This window comes from Canis aureus, chromosome 25 (assembly GCF_053574225.1).
Source record: "Canis aureus isolate CA01 chromosome 25, VMU_Caureus_v.1.0, whole genome shotgun sequence".
Classification (NCBI taxonomy): domain Eukaryota; kingdom Metazoa; phylum Chordata; class Mammalia; order Carnivora; family Canidae; genus Canis; species Canis aureus.
The window spans coordinates 43410134-43431723 of NC_135635.1; the positions used below are offsets into that span (position 1 = coordinate 43410134).

Below are 21590 nucleotides of genomic sequence, written 5' to 3' on the forward strand. Positions count from 1 at the left end.
ATGTCTAGGTTCCTCTCATGACTACACATTTCCTCGGTTAGTCCCCCTTACCTTGGCAGAGGAGGCTTTCCATTAATTCACTCAGTGGCCCTGGGTGACTCATGGCCTTCAGAGCAAACCTGGGCATCAGCCTCTAGCTCCAAAGCTGTCATCCATCAAGGAAAAGAGGAGTCCTAAAGCCCTGCACTTGATCAAGGGAAGAGACTATGGGTGGTAGTGTTAGGGATTAAACAGAAAGTTTGACTGGGTCCAGGACCCCTAAAAACATTTCCATTCTCAGTCAGAATCAGCATGCTGAAAGGCAGGCTCCATCCAGGGAGGAAGCAGCCACAGGCCGCCACACCCATCTCTTCCCTCACAAAACCATGGCAAGAGCCAGGGGCCTGATACTCTTCCTGGGTCTGCATTTCCACCCAAGACGGTGTCACACACTTCTGGACCTGCACAAATTTACTACAGAGCCCTGAGGCAGAGCTCAGATCAATACAGACACTGCCTGACAAGCTCCCCTCAAAAGGGTGAGCCCACACCCCCCACCGCTCCTGATCACAGTTCCCTTTGCTTCCCCTTCCTCAGCCCACTGGTTTTGCGCCAAACCCACAAATCACTCCCTCCCACCTCTTCGTGCCCCTCGGGCTAATACCCAGGCCAACCTTTACCCAATTCCAGAGAGGCTTGGGGAAAGCTGCTCACCTCCTAATCTTCCTGCCATGTGAGGGGCTAAGCTGGTTACTAGGCTCCAGGTACAGAGTCCCAGTGTCGAGCATAGCCCCAGACTCCTCCTCTGCCCTGGACCAGCCTTGTCCCTCCAGCCAGTTCACTGAAGGGAAGCATGTGCAGTGTCTAATGCTAGGGTGGAAGTGGGAAGGCCTCCTTCCTTCCCTCATAGTGCACACGGGACAAAGTCCTGTGATTTCAGGCTGCTGGCCAGAAATCCTTGGGGAGAAAGGACATACCAGCCCATACCCACCCCTCTGGAAATATTCACATTAACTTCCAACTCCAAGGCCAGTCCTCCAGTTGCCACAATCCTGAGAATAGGGCTCCAGGGCTTTAGAGCACCCCTGTCCTCACCCCCACCCAGCCTTCCCACCTCCACCACCCAAACCCACTGGGAGACAGAGCTCCATGTGTTTAGAGGCTCCTACTCCCCTGAAAAAGGGTAGGTGTTACATTAGGGTATCCTCCAATCCTTGCAGCCCACAAAATAACTACTGCCCTCAGCATTTTCCCATGTGATCTACCTCCGCATTTCCCCTTCCTTCACCCTAACTGCAGCCTCACTTCCAAACCAGATTTGGGATCCCCAACACCCATAAGCTTTACCCATGGACAAGCAAACCCATCCTAACCCACTCCTCAGCCAGAATGCCTCAGTATCTGAGAAATCCCTCCAAGCTCTCCCACAGAGGTCTGGGTTGCCCTGAAAGTGAGTTACTGGTGGGAAATTAACTCCATTACTGTGGGAGAGCAGAGTTACCCTGGGGGGCTGGAATGGGGTGGGGGGATTGAGAAGCCAGTAAAGACCTAGGAAAGAGTTAGAGGTAATACCACATAGACACACACGTTCAGTGGGAAATTTTTAAGGAAGAGCCACTAGTATCAAAGGTTATGACACCGGAGGGGTTGGGTAATGATTGGCTTACGGAACATCATGGTGCCTGGGGGAGAGCACAGGAAGACACAGATTAAGGAGTCTCATGACCACAGGACAGTTCAGTAGCAACGTCATCTTCCACATAGCTGCCATTTATTAAGCACTTTACATACATACCTCTAATCCTTATAACAACTTGAAAGGCAGGTACTACTATCTTAATTTACAGGAAGAGCAGTTGAGGCTCTAGGGGCTTAAAGAATTTGCCCAAGATTACACAGAGATTAAGTAGCAGAGCCAGAGTCCAAACTCTGATCCATCTGGTTCCAAACCTATGTTCATATTCTTATGATGCCATACCAGTCTAGAGAAACCCCTGGGAAAGTCAGGCAATCTGTCTAGATCTCAGCCTCCTGCAGTGTCCTGACTGACTTGGACTGGTCTTTCTGACTCCAGCATTCTATGTACCCCCAGGACTCCCCAGAGGGGCAGTAAGCGCAGGAGATAGAGACATCCTCCTTCCAGGGATGGGTGGGGTGGCGCAGTGGCTCTCACCTCCCCCATTTTTGTAGCAGAGATAGGGAAACCTCCAGACGTTGCCCAGGCCAATGATCTCCCCAGCCACTGACAGCACAAACTCCATCTTGTTGTTCCAGTGTCCCCGCTCCAGAGTGCCCTCTCCCTTTGCCTTTTCCATGACTGGGTACGCGGCCTTTGTCTCTCCATTACTGGTGGTGCTCGAGACCCTGCTATCCATCCCACCTGGAAAACAAGCAGCGGGCTCGGTTACTGCTTGGAACCCTGGGAAAAAAGCCTTCCCCTTCCGTCACCAGCAGATTCCCCAAGGGAATAAGTGCGCTGGAAGAAAAAAGATTCCAACCCCCTTGCCTGCAGACCCGTGTCCTCCTTAGTTAGCACCCCTTATTAGTAAAGGCTGAGTGAGAGCTGCCGAGAATGTATATTCCTTTCCTGTTCAGGAAGAAAGCATCGATACCAAGGTACAGACCCTGCTTCCCCTAGGCAGGTCGTCTCGGGTTGGGGCTTGTGGCTGTGGAAGAATTCACGTGGCCCCAGGTTGTCTAAGTTCTCCCTGCTGGCCAATGACTCGCTTTGCGTACATTAGTGTGTGCTTCAGTTTCAGTGTCCTGTATGCTGGGGACACTGAGGCCAGGAAAGGATCCTTGAGGCCAGCAATTTCCCTCATAGGAATTTACTCTAGGGAAATCACTGTGCCTGATTTGGCATTGAGGATGTTCATTGTGTACAACAGCAAAAAATGAGAATGTATATAAATGTTCCAAAATGGTAGATAGGTGAGTAAATTATGGCACGTGCATAGAGTGGACTATTCTACAATCATTAAAAATTGTGTTGCAGAAGAATGTGTAATGAAATGAAAGTGTTCACAAATATGTGAAGTGAGAAGTTATAAAATAGTATATATGATATGATTATGCTTGGGAAATATTTTGCAAAGTGTACACACTGAAAGATTGGGATATCCACCAAAATGTTTCTCTCTCCGTGGTTGGATTATAGAAATATTTTCCTTATTTCTATTTTCTACATTTTCATCAAAGAACATGATATATTTCGAAATATTAAAATAGAAGCAACTTTAAAAAAAAATCCTTCCAAAGGAATGAGAGAGGCTGAATGGGGCCCTGGAATTCTGAATAAGATAGGCTTATCTTTCCACTATCCTTCCATGTCTCTCTAAAGTCAACGTAAGAGAAAGATCTTTTTCTTTTTTGGTGATGATACATGTAGGAATCTATTATGGTAGAGAAGACAACATGAAATGAATAAAGAGCCATAGTTCCAAATGCTTCACTGCCCTATTCTAGACTCTTATTGGGATTGAAGAGAAGATTGGGTATTGTTCACACTTAGTGAGCAACTACTATTAAGTGCTTTACATATATTTGTTTCATTTATTCCACACAACCACCCTGAAAGGTAAGCAGTATTAATTCTGCTTTGTAAATAAGGAAGCTTCAGCTCAGAGAGGCTAAGTGACATGTCTGCTGCCATACAGCAAGTCAAAGGCATAGGCAGGACTTGAACCCACTCTGTCCCTGCTCTTTCAATTAAATCTCTCCATTACATTGGCTACCCAGGTTTATCAGCATGTCTCAATAAGCATCTTCTGATGACTCTCTCCTGATTTTATACAGTGGTCCCTTTTCTGGAGAAGGAGACACATGGACTTTTTCATATGCCTCAAGAAAAATTCATGCTAACAAACTTTCTCACTGCAAGCCCCATCTGGCCAGACTCTCCAATGGCTCTGCCTCTCCCAAGGGGCTACCTTAGGGATTTAAAAAGTCACAGAGAAAGTCAAGGAACAGTAGGAACCTTTGCTTATTTGGTACATTGGGGAATAGGCTCCAAAGATTGTGAGCTGAAAAGGAGAAAACCCAACCAGCTGGTCCCAAGAAGGTTCCTCAGCCCTTTCAAGAAGCTTGTCTACGTCTTATGCTGGTTCAGAGCTTCCCTTTACCATCTGATGGGTGTCTTCCTATGGTGGAAGGCCATTTTCCTCCACTCCTTCATCCTCAGGGTACTGCTTCTCAGAAACTGCAGTTAAAAGGTCATGAGCCATGCAGTCAGACAAACCGGGCACAGATCTTAGTTCTGTGCTGTACCACTCGCTGTCTGACTCCAGGGAAGTGAATTAACTACTCTGAGCCTCAGTTCACTCGTCTGTAAAAGTGAGAAGGACTAAGTGAGGCGATGTATATATAATAAAGCACTTAGTAGAACAACAGGCATTCAATTTTTTATTTTCTTTCAGTCTTGCCAAGAGTTGTTCATTGTCTCATCTCACAGAGAAGCAAGCCTTCCTTTCTTTCCTCTCAATCTGGGGTTTTCTTCCTCTAAATCACATGGTCCCTCAAGCCAACAGCCACTGAAGCTTCAGAAACCCCAAGAATATAGCATCTAGTCTTTGCATATGCACACATAAGTGGCAGAAAAATATTTTCTAGGAGGGTCAAAAAATCCTTTCGTTGTAAGTCCTATGATCTTGCCAACCTGTAGTCTGAGACCTAGAAACAGAAGAGAGAGAGAGAGAAGAAAATGTTACAAACCTTAGTGCAGTTGCTGCCAGAGGTCCAGTCAGGGGGAGAAGAATTATCTAAGGGGGAAGGGGAAGGTGCTGGCTATTTAAAGTGCGGTTCCAACTCCTCTGCCGCACTTGTAATTCTAAACTTGGCCCAGCCCACATTCCGCCTCCTGCCACCCCACCCCACTGTTCCCTCCCCTGAGCACCAGACAACTCACACGCGAGTGATTTCACAGCCTGGGGAGTGTGAGCACACCCTGGCAGGTCAGGCCAGTTGCTTGTGAGGCTGGGCAGCAAGCTGTCTTCCCCAGGGTTCACGAGCTCTTCCCTCTGGCAGCCTCAGGGTCTCCCTAGAAGGATCCCATCTTTCACCCTTTTTCCAGTTCCAGGTCTCCTATACTCCCATCAGGAATAGGTGCTCCTTTAGTTGGGTGCCATTTAGATTGAACACACATTTCTCTTATCCTTTTGCAGTTTACGATTTAGTGTGGACTGTGATTAAGAATAAAGATACGTGGGGGCACCTGAAACTAATGTCATGTTGTGAGTCAACTATACCTCAATAAAAAGATACATTAATGGAATGAAAGAATATCAATCATTTTTGCAGGTTGTACGTATTATCTTTTTTTTTATTTTTTACTTTTTGTTTCACTGGCAAGATTATTATGCACAGAATTCAATAAAAGAAAACTTATGTCAGAAAAAAAAAGATACATAAATTACAGAAATCTGAGAAGTCAGAAAAACTTCCTAGGGCACACACATACACACACAAAATTTTTTTTTCAGATTTTATTCATTTATTTGAGAGAGAGAGCACAAGTAGGGAGAGGAGAGAGGGAGAACCAGACTCCCCACTGAGCAGGGAGACTCGCCCTGGTGCAGGTGCAAAGCTAGGGCTTGATTTCATGACCCTGAGATCATGACCCACAACTGACCACGGCCCACAACCTTGAGATTATGACCTAAGCCCAAGTCAGAGGCTTAACTGACTGAGCCACCCAGATGCCCCACGCACACACATTTATATATATGCTGAAAACTTTGAAAAAATATTCACTAAACAATTAATACGCGTTCTATTTGGACCGTAGTGTTGGGGCCAGGAAGTAAAACGTGAAGTCAGGGACATTTTTCACTTCTGCTTTTGAAGCTTTGGGATTGTTTGGATTGTTAAATAATGTGCTAGAATTGATTTTTAAAAATAATTTTTTTAACCAATAGGGAAAAGAAAGTGTTAAGCTTTAAAACAAAGCAAAGCCCCAGACTCATCCTAAGTGAAAGAGCTGGCAGGATAGAGGCAGCAGCCCCGGTGGCTTTTCACTTTGTGGCCTTTTTGCTCAAAAACATTGTTTTCAAGAAACCTATAAAAAAGGGGCACATACTCCTTTCCTCGCAGGGTTGAGTAAGATTTCAGGAGACGATAGGTATATGTGAAGGGCCTAACACATAGCAAGCCTTTGAATAATAGCTGGTATTTATCCTTAAAAAATCATTCACAGAGAGCAAAGATGAGATTGGGAGACCCCTGAGCAAAGCTGGGCGGAAACGGAGTCAGGGGATGGGGGCGAGGGTAGGGGTGGATGCATGTGCCTGAAAGGACGCAAAGGAGTGGAAAAGAAGGCAAATTCACTGATTCTAACAGTTTCTATCTCTCTCATCCCTCATCCGCCTCCAGGGCAGGGAAGCACATCATGATAATACCCAGAGAGGGGCTCCTGGGGGGCTCAGTAGGTTAAGCCGCAGCTTGGATTCAACTCAGGTAAAGATCTGAGTCCTGGAGTACAGCCCTGCCTCTGGCTCCCAGCTCAGCTTGCCCTCTCTCTCCCTCTCTCTCTCTCTGAAATAAATAAATAAATCTTAACAACAAATAAACAAATTAAAAAGGCCACCCAGGGAGCCTCACAGAGATTATTATTACTGTGTTTCAGCTTCCCCTTCTAGTCCCTCCATTTTATTTAATGATTAAACAAGAGACCAACAGCGTTCTCTGAGAAAGGTTACAAACTCAGTCAAAAAGTTTATTTTCAAAGGCAATGCTATTAATTTCTGTTTTTACTTACCATCAGGTGGCACTAATGACCTAGTAATTGACCTGTAAGCATTAGAAACTCTAGTGATTTTGCTCTGGAATGACCAGATAACTGGATTTACCAAGGCCTCAGATATCTGTATAGTATTCGAAGTTAGGACACCATCAAGCCTTTAGCTATGCTGCACAGCCCCTCCTCTGCCCTCTATGTGCAAAAATTGGGGTTCTCAGCTTCCATGGAAGACTCTCAGTGATCAGGGCATCGTCAGGAGCAGACTGAGTTGGTTTAGACTTGTATTAGGGTTATTTAGAATTGCTGCCCTTGTATTAAGGAATGTTTGGTCTTGCTAGTTGATCTTATTGTTTTTACATAACCACCTACACATTACCTTTTTTTTTTTTTTTAAGATTTTATTTTCAAGTGATCTCTATACTCACCATGCGGTGGCTCAAACTTAACACCCCGAGATCAAGAGCCACACACTCCACTGACCAAGCCTGCCAGGGACCCCTACATATTACCATTTTGATTGCTATTTTATTCCTCTCCAAATCTTTGTTACCCCCAATCTCTTTCTCCGTAAAGTAGGATTTCATGCTGTAGGTCTTTTGCCATGTTTAGGTTGACCAAAGTTTTAAAAAGTTTGAGAACCACTGGTAAACGAGTGTTTATGACAATTCCTCACAACTCCCTGTCTGGGGTTTAGCACAACTCAGGCAGGACTAGCCTTGTTTCTACTTCACATCACCATCATCCTTCGGCCTCCTGGGTCAGGAAACCTGGGAATAGGTAACACTAGAATTAGAATTAATTCAAGAGTTTTCACTCAAAAGGCTGCATAAGTTTTAAGACTCACCTTAGACTGGTAGGATAACTGAAGGAGGCACTCCCCAAAAAGGATGTACGAAATAAAGTGAACCATGGAGAAAGCAGTCTGGTAGATCTTGGCTTCTATCCAATTGACCCCAGGCATATTTAGATGCCAATATGCCATGATATAATCCCCCCAGCAATTTTGTCTTTACTAGGGGTGGCACAAGGGCAAATAAATATTAGGAGTGTGATTCATTTCGAAAAGAGTATTTCTGAGGAATACCAGTTTCAACATTGGAATGAGGTGATAAAGGAACTGGTGGAGATCTTCAAATTAATAGGCATAGGGGCACCTGGGTGGCTCAGTCAGTTAAGCATTTGCCTTCAGCTCAGGTCATGATCCCAGGGTCCCAGGATCAAGCCCCACATCAGGCTCCCTGCTCAGTGGGGAGCCTGCTTCTCTTCTGCCACTTCATCGCCTGCCCCCACCCTCACTCATGCTCTTGCTCACTCCCTCTTTCTCAAATAAATAAATAAAATCTTTTTAAAAACTAATAGGCATAGTTTTATTTAACCACAGGGGTGAGGAACCTATTGACTTTTTCTTTTTTTTTTTCCTATTGACTTTTTCAGTTCTTTTCAAATATCACACTGAAAAGGAGGAAAGGAACAAGTAGAATAAACTAAAATTATGATTTGTAAAACTGGAACGATCTGAGCAACAAAATGAATAAGAATGATACCAGATTTTAACCCAAAGAATGAAATATATTCATAGGTCCGTGCTAATATAAATAAATAACCAATTAAGTAAATAAATGGGGGAGAAAGGACATTCACAATTAATAAAAGTAGAAGGAAAGCAAGAAATAGAAACTAACCATTAGACAAATACCACTGTAATGATTGTTGGAGACAAGATCCACCAATGAATGGTAAAATTAGTGGGTAGGAAGTTTACATAGTCTCAAAGTATCTCCCCCAAGATATTTATTAATTATAAAGAGATAGTAACTTCATGATGTAGACATCAGATAGAAACCACCATAGCCAAATGACCAAGGCTACCATCTCTAGTAATAAAATGTGTCACTGGGGTGCCTGGGTGGCTCAGTGGTTGAACGTCTGCCTTTGGCTCAGGGCATGATCCCAGGGTCCTGGGATAGAGTTCCGCATTGGACTCCCTGCAGGGAGCCTGCTTCTCCCTCTGCCTGTGTCTGTGTCTCTCTCTGTGTCTCTCATGAATAAATAAATAAAATATTTTTTAAAAATGACATATTACTATCCATATCATGAACCACAGGAGATGATATACTAAGAAAAACACAACCACATTTCTGCCAAAAAAGCAGTTCAGTCATGAAGAAATTTAAGACAAACCCGGACAAAATAACTGACTGCTATTCCTCAGAAACATCAAGGCCATGAAGGACAAGGAGGCAGGAACTGTTTTAGGCCACAGAAGACAGAGGGGAAATAATGCTCTCATGTACCCTGGGATCCTACCTAGGGTCCTAGACAGGATGCTAGAACAGAAAAGGGCCATTAGTGTAAAAGCTGGCACATGAAGAAAGCCTTTAGGTTGACGGCGCTATGTTATGTTCCTATTCTGACAACCATTCTATGACTAAGATGTTAACATTAGGAGTATAATGGAAACTGCGCTATTTTTGCAACATTTCCTCAAGTCTAAAATTAATTAAAATAAAAAGGGTTTTTTCAAAGATCATGATTTGCTCCCTGACTATTGTTGTCCATGTCCTTGACCCTGTTGGAAAAAGCACTGGGAACACAGGTGTCCTGAAAACACTGATGACTCTTCTCTTGTGCTGTGTTTGATAGCACAAGACCCACACTTGTGCTGGGTAGGATAGCCTAAATTCTACAATCCCAAGGTCTTAAAAGAAATACAACTTATGACAGAGAATATTAATCTCAGTCATCACCATTACTAATTTTATTGGGCACTTCCAACGTGCCATTCGCAATGTGCTAAGTATTATACATGCACCATCTCATTCTACCCTCAGAATAATCCTACGAAGTGGATGTAGAGGCCGCTTTGGGTCAACAGGCTTGAAAAATGGAAGCCTGAGTAAGGTAGAAGGGCCTAGAGTGACCCCAATCCCCTGGCTGAAGACAGGCCCATCAGGGGACCCACTCCAAAATCTCCATAAGTTCCCGCTGACCAATGGGTTACTGACACACGGACACAGGTACCAAAAAAGGAGAATGCCATACATTCCCATACCTCCTCACCCTTCCCTCTCAAATACAGCCCCCACCCACGACCTCTTCCCACACATCGTCTCCTCTGCTGGCCTGCCCCCAGCTCCCTTGCCCCATCTTTGGTCCTCATGAATCATCTATCTCCTTTGTTCTGCCTCGGATGAACTCTTTCACCTCATGCGATGCTGGCTTCCAACCAAGCAGGTTGCCCCACATTTGGGGGCCCCCATCCAATCGGGAGAGATACCACAACAGAGACTGCTGGTGTGACTACTCAAAAATGAGAAACTATAGACTTAGGGAGAAGCAAATGACTTTCTCAAGGTCACGTAAGTAGAAAATGGTAGAGGCAGAATTTGAACTCAGGCTTGTAAGAGTTCAAAGTCCACTACTTCCCAACTACCAGGCTACACTTTAACTCCAGGAAAAAAAAAAGACAAGAAAAAGGCTACCAATCACAGCTTGTGTTTATTTGGGTGATTGCCAGCCCATGGGGTTAAACACAGCTTTCTTAGAAAAATGGTGAGTAATGAAATGACAAGAAAAAATTCTTCACCCAAAATTTCATCAGACCTGAAGAATATTTTTAACAATCTAATTAGAGGCAGTCTTCTATACAGATGTGTTTACAATCCTCCCCCACTACTCTGCCTTCCCTACCAAGGAAGGAAAAAATCCTAACCTTTCTCTTTCACCCCAGGAAATTGTTCTTTTCCAATTGTATCCGGTTTCTTCTGATCCCTGTTTCCCTGGTTTCTCATTTGATCCTCAGACTACACAGAGAGGGGAGTTTGCAACATTTATGTAACTAGTCTCAGCAGGAAACTCTAGGCTGATTAACAGGGAGGAATAAGGGGCTCTGAGTGAAAGGAGAAATTTTCCACATGGCTTCCACACCCTAATGCTACATACAGCCCAGAGCTATGGTGAGAGATTAGGGCAGAGTGACCATGTGTAAAATAAACTATTTCAACCTTTGGGCAGTCCTTTATGCTAAACATTATTGAATAGCACCACAGGAGTTTATTTTGACAGGCAAGAACATATATGGATGCACTGATCACTTAGCTGATGGATATGGAACTGGAGGCTGCACCCAGAATCTGGTCTCTCACTGCTGATGACTCTTTTCCTCGTCCAGAGGGAGAGGGGACCCCAAAGGGAGCATGATGGTACGGCTCTCCTCTGCCCTTGTCCCCCCAAACTAGGAAAGAGCGGGGCCCATTCAAACGGTATTGGTTCAAAGTCCACCAGCCAAAGACATCAGGACACACCTGTAGTTAAATAGGTCAACTACTCACCGCAGAAGGGGGAACACACTGTAGGAACTGTGGGAGGTCTCAGCAACAGGGTTAGGAGGGATTCGTTACAAAATGAATTCGTGTTGGGACACCTGGGTGGCTCAGTGGTTGAGCATCTGCCTTTGGCTCAGGCCATGACCCCGGGATCCTGGGATGGAGTCCCACATTAGGCTCTCCACAGGGAGCCTGCTTCTCCCTCTGCCTGTCTCTCTGCATCCCTCTCTGTGTCTCTCGTGAATAAATAAATTTTTAAAAAATGATTTTGTGTTAGGTGATTTTGAGGAGGGTCCAGGAAGCAGAGCTTTGCTCTGGATTGGGTGCTCTTAGGAAGCAGAGATAATTCTACAATCGGATCTCTTAATACATTTTATCTAGAAAGCAGGAAGAACGTGAAGCTGGAACTGGCCAGGAGGCGGCCGTGTGTTAGCCAGCACACAGGGGGTGTGGTCGTTTCTTGTGATCTGGACACTGTTTGTGTCTTTGCCTCTTTTCCAACACGATCACAGAGCGTTTTTCCCTCAAAGTCCCCAGAGATGTCCTATCGTGCCCGCCTCGTGTGGTCTACTCTCCCTCATCCACACTTTCCCAATTCTACCTGTTCAAGGCCAGCTCAAATCCCACGCTTTCCATAAAGTGCTCATCAGAACTGGACTTCTGGGGCAGAACCATTTAAAGATTTATTTATTTGAGAGAGAGGGTGTGTGTGGGCAAGAGAGCACAAGTGGGAGGGGCAGGGGCAGAGGGAGAGAGAGAACCTCAAGCAGAGTCCCCACTGAGCACAGAGTCTAACACGGGGCTCCATCTCATGACCCTGAGATCATAACCTCAGCCGAAACAAGAATCGGATGCTTAACCGACTACACCACACAAGCGCCTCAGCAGTCTATACCATTTCATTCAAGTTAGTCTCTTGTGTGTGTTTCCTAATCACTTCCAATGCAAGGGTTTGTGAACTCCTTAAAAGGAAAAAAAATCTCAGTTTTCTCTATTCTCAAAGAATACATAGTGTTAAAGAGAGAGAGAGAGAGAGAGAATACATAGTGTTAGACACATAGGATGTTCTTGGTGCATGTCTACTGATTGATTGCTTGCCAGGCTTCCACTTCAGGTTAACATGTGTGTTAACTGGGAAAGGAGGCAACCAGAAGTGAACATACATTTCTTCCCACGCACACAGCCCTGGGTGTTTTTCAAGGCAAAGTTAATGCCATCAAAATCTGCAATGTCTTACTCAGAGCAGATGTTAATGAGAGGTGCTGCTAAACTAGGAAATCAGGAGGTGTGATCCTTCCCTAGAAAGTGATTCCCAACATGGACTGTACATCAGAATTACCCATAGAGCTGTATAAATTTATAGATAGCTATATTTAACTATATATATATGTGTATATATAAAATACATAAATTTATAGTCTGGGTCCCACCTAAGAGATTTTGATTCAATCTTCTGGGGTGGGACCCAGAGATCTCTGTATTTTTAAAGCTCTACAATGTGATCTTGATTCTCACAAAGATAAACTTGATGCACAACCAGGGTTGAGAACTACTACATCTGAAGAAGGCTACCACATCAAACCCTATCTCTAAGGGATTTAGAGACAGACAGATGTAGATATAGACAGCTACCTGTACAGATGTAGCTGTCTATCTATCTACACCCCAAGAAGCTAAGGGCCTATTATATATTTAAAGCATTTCCAAGTAGGAAGACCACACCCTCCACTTAGGGTCCCCTCCCAAATCACATCACCCTTAGCAGGAAAGGAGCTTTTATCTTCACTCTTAGCCCACGTTCTTAACCTTGTTTTCCCATTGGGCTCACCTGGAAAACATCTTAAAAACTCCTGGGGCAGCCTGTGTGGCTCAGTGGTTTAGCGTTGCCTTCAGCCTGGGGCCTGATCCTGGAGACCCGGGGTTGAGTCCCGTGTGGGGCTCCCTACATGGAGCCTGCTTCTCCCTCTGCGTGTGTCTGTGCCTCTTTCTCTCTCTGTCTCCCATGAATAAATAGATAAAATCTTAAAAATAAAAAAAATTCCTAACGTTTGGCTCCCAACCCTAAAGATTCTGATTTCATTGTTCTGAAGTGCCATTGGCTTCTCTTTTTTTTTTTTTTTTCCAGATTTTATTTATTTGAGAGAAGGAATGTACACACAAGCAGGTGGAGGGGCAGAGGGAGAGGGAGAAAGAGAAGCAGACTCCCCACTGAGCAGGGAGCCCCACATGGGCTCGTCTCAGGACCCCAGGATCATGACCTGAGCCAAAGGCAGACACTTCACTGAGCCACCCAGGTATCCCTTGGCCATAGACTTTTTTAAAAAGCTCCCCAGATGATTCTAATGGGCAGCGCACATTGAAGACCTCTGTAGCCAAAATCCTCTTCCTGCCATCATCTTCTCATTCTATTCTCAGGGAGGATGTACTACAATTGGCCTTATATTTGAAACTCTTTTTCATTTTTTACAAATTTTATTTTATTAATGAGAGACACAAGAGAGGCAGAGACACAGGCAGAGGGAGAAGCAGGCTCCATGCAGGGAGTCCGACATGGGACTCGATCCCAGGTCTCCAGGACCAGGCCCCGGGCTGAAGGCAGCACTAAACTGCTGAGCCTCGCCTGCCACCACCACCCACTCCCCCGCCACCCCCGCGCCCCCCCCCCCCGCCCCGCCGCCCTGAAACTCTTTTTCAAAGCCACGCTTAGCCTTTTCTTCTCCAAGATAAATAATCACAATTCCTTTTATCTTTTCTAAGAGTTCTCCTTTCTAACTCCACCCACTGTTTTTACTGCTGTCCTCTGGATGCTCTCCAGGCTCTTAACATCTCTGCAAGCCAGAGTGCCCAAAACTTCCTCCTGATTCCACCATGCCATATTGCCATTGACTGGTTCCAGTTGTTTGCTTCCATAGTGGCTCTGCATTGCTGACTCAATTCTTGGTTTCCACCAATCAAGGAATCCAGCAATTGAAGTGACTGTTAGGATTGGGTGGTTAAGTTCTTCCAGGTGACCAATGGTGGGTGTGCAGAGGAGGCAAAAGGAAAGGGCATAAATGCAGAATGAGGGAAGAACAAATTTCAGTGTGACGGAAAAAACGGATAACCTAGAACCAGAAGTCCAAGATCCTAGTCCTAGAAATGACTCTAATTAGCCACACAGCCTTGAAGGCTCTACTTCACCTTTCTAGGACTTAGTTGCTCATATGTGAACTCAGATGGTTAAGACTGGATCATCTCAAGGTTTCAATTCAGCTCTGAATCTTCCAGAGCTGACCTCAGGCTATAATAGAAAATAGAGAGCCAGGGATCCCTGGGTGGCGCAGCGGTTTGGCGCCTGCCTTTGGCCCAGGGCGCGATCCCGGAGACCCGGGATCGAATCCCACATCGGGTTCCCGGTGCATGGAGCCTGCTTCTCCCTCTGCCTGTGTCTCTGCCTCTCTCTCTCTCTCTCTGTCTGTGTGACTATCATAAATAAATAAAAATTAAAAAAAAAAAAAGAAAATAGAGAGCCAGTCTGATGATTCTTTTCTCTTTTCTTTTCTTTCTTTTTTCTTTTCTTTTCTTTTCTTTTCTTTTCTTTTCTTTTCTTTTCTTTTCTTTTCTTTTCTTTTTTCTTTTCTTTTCTTTCTTTTTTGTGATTCTCTATCCGATCTGCCCACAGTTCTTTCTCCTGGAAGCTCCAGTCATTCCAAGAGATATTATTTTCCCAATTCGGATGTCAATGATTACAGATTACAGTCTAGACCTAGCACCACTAGAAAGACAGCTTTTCTAAGACAATGCAGTGCCATCTCTTAAATATAGAAACAGTCTCAGTCAGCTCAGCAGATCCTTGAAACATTTAAATGAGTCAAAGACACACATACCTCTATCTTTAAGAATTAGAGCTCTAGGGACGCTGGGTGGCTCAGCGGTTGAGCATCCACCTTCGGCTCAGGGAGTGATCCCAGAGTACCAGGATCGAGTCCCACATTGGGCTCCATGCGAGGAGCCTGCTTCTCCCTCTGCCTGTGTCTCTGCCTCTCTCTCTCTGTGTCTGTCATGAATAAAGTCTTTAAAAAAAAATAGAGCTCTAAAACAAGAATGACCAGAATAATCAGTGTTCACCTTTTTATCAACAACTGTACCTGTCAAAACTTAGCACCACAACGTCATCAATATTAGCAATATTCGTCATCAACACTGTCATCAATAAGATACCTAGGAATAAACCTAACCAAGGAGGTAAAGGATCTATACCCTAAAAACTATAGAACACTTCTGAAAGAAATTGAAGAAGACACAAAGAGATGGAAAAATATTACATGCTCATGGATTGGAAGAATTAATATTGTGAAAATGTCAATGCTACCCAGGGCAATTTACACGTTCAGTGCAATCCCTATCAAAATACCATGGACTTTCTTCAGAGAGTTGGAACAAATCATCTTAAGATTTGTGTGGAATCAGAAAAGACCCCGAATAGCCAGGTGAATGTTGAAAAAGAAAACCAGAGCCGGGGGCATCACAATGCCAGATTTCAGGTTGTACTACAAAGCTGTGATCATCAAGACAGTGTGGTACTGGCACAAAAACAGACACATAGATCAGTGGAACAGAATAGAGAATCCAGAAGTGGACCCTCAACTTTTTTTAAAAATTTACTTATTTGTGAGAGATACAGAGAGAGAGAGAGAGAGAGAGAGAGAGAGAGAGGCAGAGACACGGGCGGAGGGGGAGGCAGGCTCCATGCAAGGAGCCCGACGTGGGACTTGATCCCAGGACTCCAGGATCAGGCTCTGGGCCCAAGGCGGTGCTGAACCGCTGAGCCACCCAGGGATCCCAACCCTCAACTAATGGTCAACTAATATTCGACAAAGCAGGAAAGACTATCCACTGGAAAAAGGACAGTCTCTTCAATAAATGGTGCTGGGAACATTGGACAGCCATGTGCAGAAGAAGGAAACTAGACCATTCTCTTACACCAGACACAAAGAGAAACTCAAAATGGATGAAAGATCTAAATGTGAAACAAGATTACATCAAAATCCTAGAGAAGAACACAGGCAACACCCTTTTTGAACTTGGCCACAGCAACTTCTTACAAGATACATTCATGAAGGCAAGGGAAACAAAAGCAAAAATGAATTATTGGGACTTCATCAAGATAAGAAGCTTCTGCGCAGCAAAAGAAACAGTTAACAAAACTAAAATACAACCTACATAATGGGAGAAGATATTTGCAAATGATGTATCAGATGAAGGACTAGTATCCAAGATCTATAAAGAACTTATTAAACTCAACACCCAAGAAACAAACAATCCAATCATGAAATGGGCAAAAGACATGAACAGAAATCTCACAGAGGAAGACATAGACATGGCCAACAAGCACATGAGAAAATGCCCCGCATCACTGGCCATCAGGGAAATACAAGTCAAAACCACAATGAGATCCCACCTCACACCAGTGAGAATGGGGAACATTAACAAGACAGGAAACAACAAATGTTGGAGAGGATGTGGAGAAAGGGGAACCCTCTTGCACTGTTGGTGGGAATGTGAACTGGTGCAGCCACTCTGGAAAACTGTGGGGAGGTTCCTCAGAGTTAAAAAGATCTGCCCTACGACCCAGCAATTGCACTGCTGGGGATTTACCCCAAAGATACAGATGCAGTGAAACGGCAGGACACCTGCACCCCAGGGTTTCTAGCAGCAATGTCCACAGTAGCCAAACTGTGGAAGGAGCCTCGGTGCCCACTGACAGATGAATGGATAAAGAAGCTGTGGTCTATGTATACAATGGGATATTCCTCAGCCATTAGAAACGGTGAATACCCACCATTTGCTTCGAAGTGGATGGACCTGGAGGGTATTATGCTGAGTGAAGTCAGTCCATCAGAGAAGGACAATCATCACATGGTTTCACTCATACGGAATATAAGAAATAGTGAAAGGGATTAAAGGGGAAAGGAGGGAAAATGAGTGGGGAAAAATTAGAGAGGGAGACAAATCATGAGAGACTCCTAACTCTGGGAAACGAACAAGGGGTCGTGGAAGGGGAGGTGGGCGGGGGCGTGGGGTGACTAGGTGACGGGTACTGATGGGGGCACTTGACGGGATGAGCACTGGGTGTTATACCATATGTTGGCAAATTGAATTTAAAGAAAATATTTTAAAAATTAAAAGAGTCATAAAAAAGAATAAACTACAAGTGCTAGGGAAAAAAAACAAAACAAAAAAACCACTGTCATCAATATCAGCAGTTATAGCACTGAGCTAGGCACTTTAACATCTAGTCTCTTATATAGGCTGTACTGACAAACCAGAGATATTGGTATTATCCTCATTTTATAGGTAAGCCTCAGAGAGCTTCAGAGAGAAGTAAATGCCCAAGATTCCAAAGCTACTAAGTGACAGAGTTGGATTCGAGTTCGAGGCTCCCCCGGATCCTTCTGCCTCACCCAGCAGAGATAGATATACCATTAAATTAATGTTTCAGGGCCCCTCACTTGCATAGGTGCCTTTCAATCCTCTGTGCCCAGTTTTAAATCCTTAATCTTTCACTACTTTTCATAAAGAGGGCCTGCCACAATTGCCAAAACGTCAGGTCCTGCAAAACTTTCATCAACCCCTGAACACAGCTTCCCAAGTTAGCATAAACACTATCTTGTTTAGTAATTTCAACCTGAGAACATTTTTTAGACATGAATTCAAGAAGAATCTTTGCTGGCTTTCTGCTCTAGGAGGCTCTGATGCTACTTTAAAGATATAGCATATGGTTTCACCTTGTGCCCTGTGAACATGGATCACTCACTATTCTTCCACTTCTATTTTGTACTCACAGTGTCCTTCTCTTGTGACAGGCTGTGGATTTCCTCTCTCCCTGTGGTAGGCCTATTAGATTGAGTTTCAACCTGTAGTATGCACCCCTATACTGAGTTTCATAGATCTCTATTTGCACCTGAACCGTGATAATGACTCTGCTCTGCCCCTCCTGCCGCCTCTTTCAGTCTGCTCTCTGGACCAGAACCTACAGTTGCTTTGGCAATGGGCTTCAGTTCTTTTTGTAGCCAGAAAAGCAATGCTTCTTGTTTAGAAGGAGTACCTTAAAAAGAGGGGTGAGGGGGGAAGAGGGAGCATCTATACCTTAGTTTCTGTTAGGTCCTAATGCCAGAGTTTTTCACATGTCATTCCAGCTTCTTCTATAAACACACCAAAATATTCTAACACTATTTTTATTTTAAAGATTTTATTTATTTATTTGAGACAGAGAAAAAGAGGGATACCTGGGTGGCTCAGTGGTTGAGCATCTGCCTTCAGCTCAGGGGGTGATACTGGAGTCCTGGGATTGAGTCCTATATTGGGCTCTTTGCATGGAGCCTGCTTCTCTTGTCTCTGCCTTTCTGTGTCTGTCATGAATAAATAAATAAAATCTTGGGAAAAAAAGAGATAGAGGAAAAGAGAGAGAGAGAGAGCATGAGTGGGGTGAAGGGAGAGAGGGAGAGGCAGGCTCTTCACTGAGCATCAGGGAGCCCCCATGCAGGACTCAAACCTAGGACCCTGAGATCATCCACATCAGGCTCCCTGCATGCTTCTCTCTCTGCCTATGTCTCTGCTTCTCTCTCATGAATAAATAAATAAAATCTTTAAAAAAAATCTGTTCTTTATCATGACCTTAGTTATCAAATCCCTGTTCTTTAATGAAAGCAATTGTTTTTCTCTTTCCTCTCCCCTTCCCTGCAAAGCAGAGAGGGTGCAGATACAACTATGGACAAACATAGCTTAACAGAGAACACCTTCAAACCCGGCAATATCATGTGAACTCACCATAGTATCTCCTCCCCTCACCTGTCCATTCATCATCTCCCACAATCTCAACACATCCCACAAACCAGACAAAGCTTTGCTTGGTAAACAAATATTGACTGTACAATGATAGCTTAATTAGAAATATTAGAAAAAACAAGAGTGGAACTAGGCTATTTATACATAATATTTCCAGACACATTTTTCATGCAAGCATTAGCCATGTTTTAGAAATGATTTAGATGCTACTGTATTGGCAGGAGAAGCATAAAAAAGTTGACATTCGGATGCCTGGAAATGTTAGGGCTATGTTATTCTAAGACATGATTTAGGATATATGTATATATATGCATACATATCTAGAACTTAAGGCAGAATATTAAATATTCCCCAGAAAAGAACTGCAAAACAACACACAGAGCCAGCACTGACTATGCCCTTGCTGAGGTATAAAAAGGTCTATAGGCAAGTAAATATATAGGAATCACCTATCAGTAGCAGATATGGAAATCTGACTACCTGGGGAAGGAATTACTATTAATTTACAAACTTGGGTGGGAAATTTTAAAATTCTGAATTCTGCTTCCAGTCCCTTGTCTCCTATCTTTTATTAACACATATCAAGAAATCAGTTTATAAAACTCCCAACTAAAGCATCCCTAAAAACAAAATAGAAACTCTCAGAATACACAGAAAAGACAAAAGTGCAAATTCAATGATGAGGGAAACCTCACATTCCCATATTTGTGAATGAAAATTAGAAATGGAAAGTACAGCAGTTTTTGCTGGCTAGCCTCCAAAAACATGAGGCTACAGAAGACAAGAAAATGTATGGAGAGGAAACAAATTTGCCAAGCCTCTTGGCTATGCATACTGTGAATCTTTTGAATTAGAAAATTCAAGGAAATTTGATTCCTCCCTCCAGAATTATAGTTTAAAGATTAAAAAGAATGTTTTGCATAGACATTAAAAAGGATATGAACAATTTGGAATGTGTTCAGAAAAGAATTACCAGTAGGGTCAAGGAACTTAGAACACATAGAAATAGATGTGATAAGATTTGGAAATTTCTATTTCTTTAAGAAGCAGAAAAGATTTGTTCCACTGAATGGAGGAGGGATATGAAGTTGGACTTGGTGCAGATAAATCCAATGAGTTTGAGTTTGAAGAGACTCAAAGTCATAGCACATGAGAATTAATATATTAAGCCAGAAGACTGACAATGAGGGTTGGGGAGGTAGAAATAATGGTCATTGTCAAATATTGAAAGGTTTGCCAAACAGAGGCAGTTAAAACTAGTTTTTCATATCCTCAAAAGAATCAGGATTGATGTATGAGGCTACAGGAAGATGGATTTTAGTTCTAAGAAGATCTTTACAATAAACTTGTTCTAGGCATTGAGCTAGAAGCTGGAGATATAAATGTATTGATTATGATACAGTCTGGCAGTTCTCAAATTTCTGCAAGCATCACAACCTGGAGGGGCTGTTAAGATGCAGGGTGTGAGCCCCACCCCCAGTAAGATGTCTGGGGTAGGGCCCAAGAATTTGCATTTCTAACACACTCCCAGGTGTTGCTGATACTGCTGATCCAGAGACCACACTTTGTAACCACTGTATAATCTAAATGCTATCAGCTCCATGAAAGGACATCTAAATCAGATGAGGAGGAAAGGATTAATCTGAAAGACTTCTCAGAAGAGTTTTGGGGATGAGCTGAATTTTGAAGAACGAGGAGTGTTCAAAAGACAATCACAGACCCAACATGGAGTCACTTATGTCAGGTCTAATCACTATACTAGGGCTTAATACCTAACCTAATTGCAGTTTCAACTTCCCCAGAGATGTGGTCTTAGTCAGTTATTTTCTGGTGAGCACCAATGAAGTAATCTGTCACACGGGCCCTCTCTATCCTCCTCCCCAAAAGAACTGGTAGTCAGCCTGAGACCTCCTGCTCTTCCCCCTAAGAGAAAGTGACCTAGTTTGAAATAATCTTTCTTTTGCTAATTTCCCACTCTCCTTCCTATAAAAATTTCCATTTTGTACAGGTTCTCAGAGCTCCCCTCGCTCGATAGGATACTGCCCTCTCATGAATCTTTTAATAAAGCCAATTAGACCTTCAAATTTACTCAGTTGAATTTTTTTCTTTAACAGGAGGAAGTAAGGAAAAGTACGGATGAGGACATGGCAGCCCAGACTTAGAGTACGATAAATTGAGAGAGAACAACATATAGAGAGGAACAAAGGCAGGAAACAACATTCATTCATTTATTGAATGTTTACCATATGTGGGGGATTCTTCTAGTTGCTGGGTATAAAGAGATGAAGGAAAAAAGGTCCTGCCCTCATAGAACTTATCAACAATTATGTCACATATTGCCAAGTCCCACAAGGGAGTAAACAAGCTGTTGAGAGAGCAAGGGGCCTCTGAAGAGGTAGCATTTAAACTGGCATCTTGAGAATGAGCTAAAAGACCATTCCAGAAAAAACCTAGGAAAGGAACATCTGTGTCTGAAGCAGTGACTGAGGGTGTGTATGGAAATGGATCTTAGAATGGTAAATGGGGCAGATTCTACAGGATAATGTCGGTTGTTTTTTGGAGGTTTTGTTTTTTCTTAGGACAATGTGTTGAACAGACTGGCTCTTTAGACAGTTCATTCTAGTAATTTCCAAGATAAACTAGATTGACAAGACTAAAAGACTAGTGCAGAAACCCAGGTGAAAACTGAGGAGGGCTGGAGTTAATGCATCACAATGGGAACAGAA

General features: G+C 43.6%; 1 protein-coding gene across 10 annotated transcripts in view; it reads right to left on the bottom strand.

Moving 5' to 3' along the window:
- SLC6A13 (solute carrier family 6 member 13) overlaps positions 1-4822 on the bottom strand; it is a 36142-nt gene extending 31320 nt beyond the window's left edge. For 3 of the 10 annotated variants that reach the window (XR_013364469.1, XM_077871544.1, XM_077871540.1), the window contains exons 1-2: positions 4690-4822; positions 2153-2359 (exon numbers count right to left, since the gene is read on the bottom strand). Coding sequence is in view for 6 of the 10 variants with exons in the window: in XM_077871544.1 (XP_077727670.1) it covers positions 2153-2354 (202 nt within the window). In the remaining 4 variants the exon portion in view is untranslated. Of the gene's footprint in view, positions 1-51; positions 187-693; positions 846-2152; positions 2360-4689 lie in introns of those variants that run through there. The other 7 variants (XM_077871541.1, XM_077871546.1, XM_077871542.1 and 4 more) reach the window with 7 other exon arrangements.
- Between the last annotated feature and the right edge of the window lie 16768 nt (positions 4823-21590).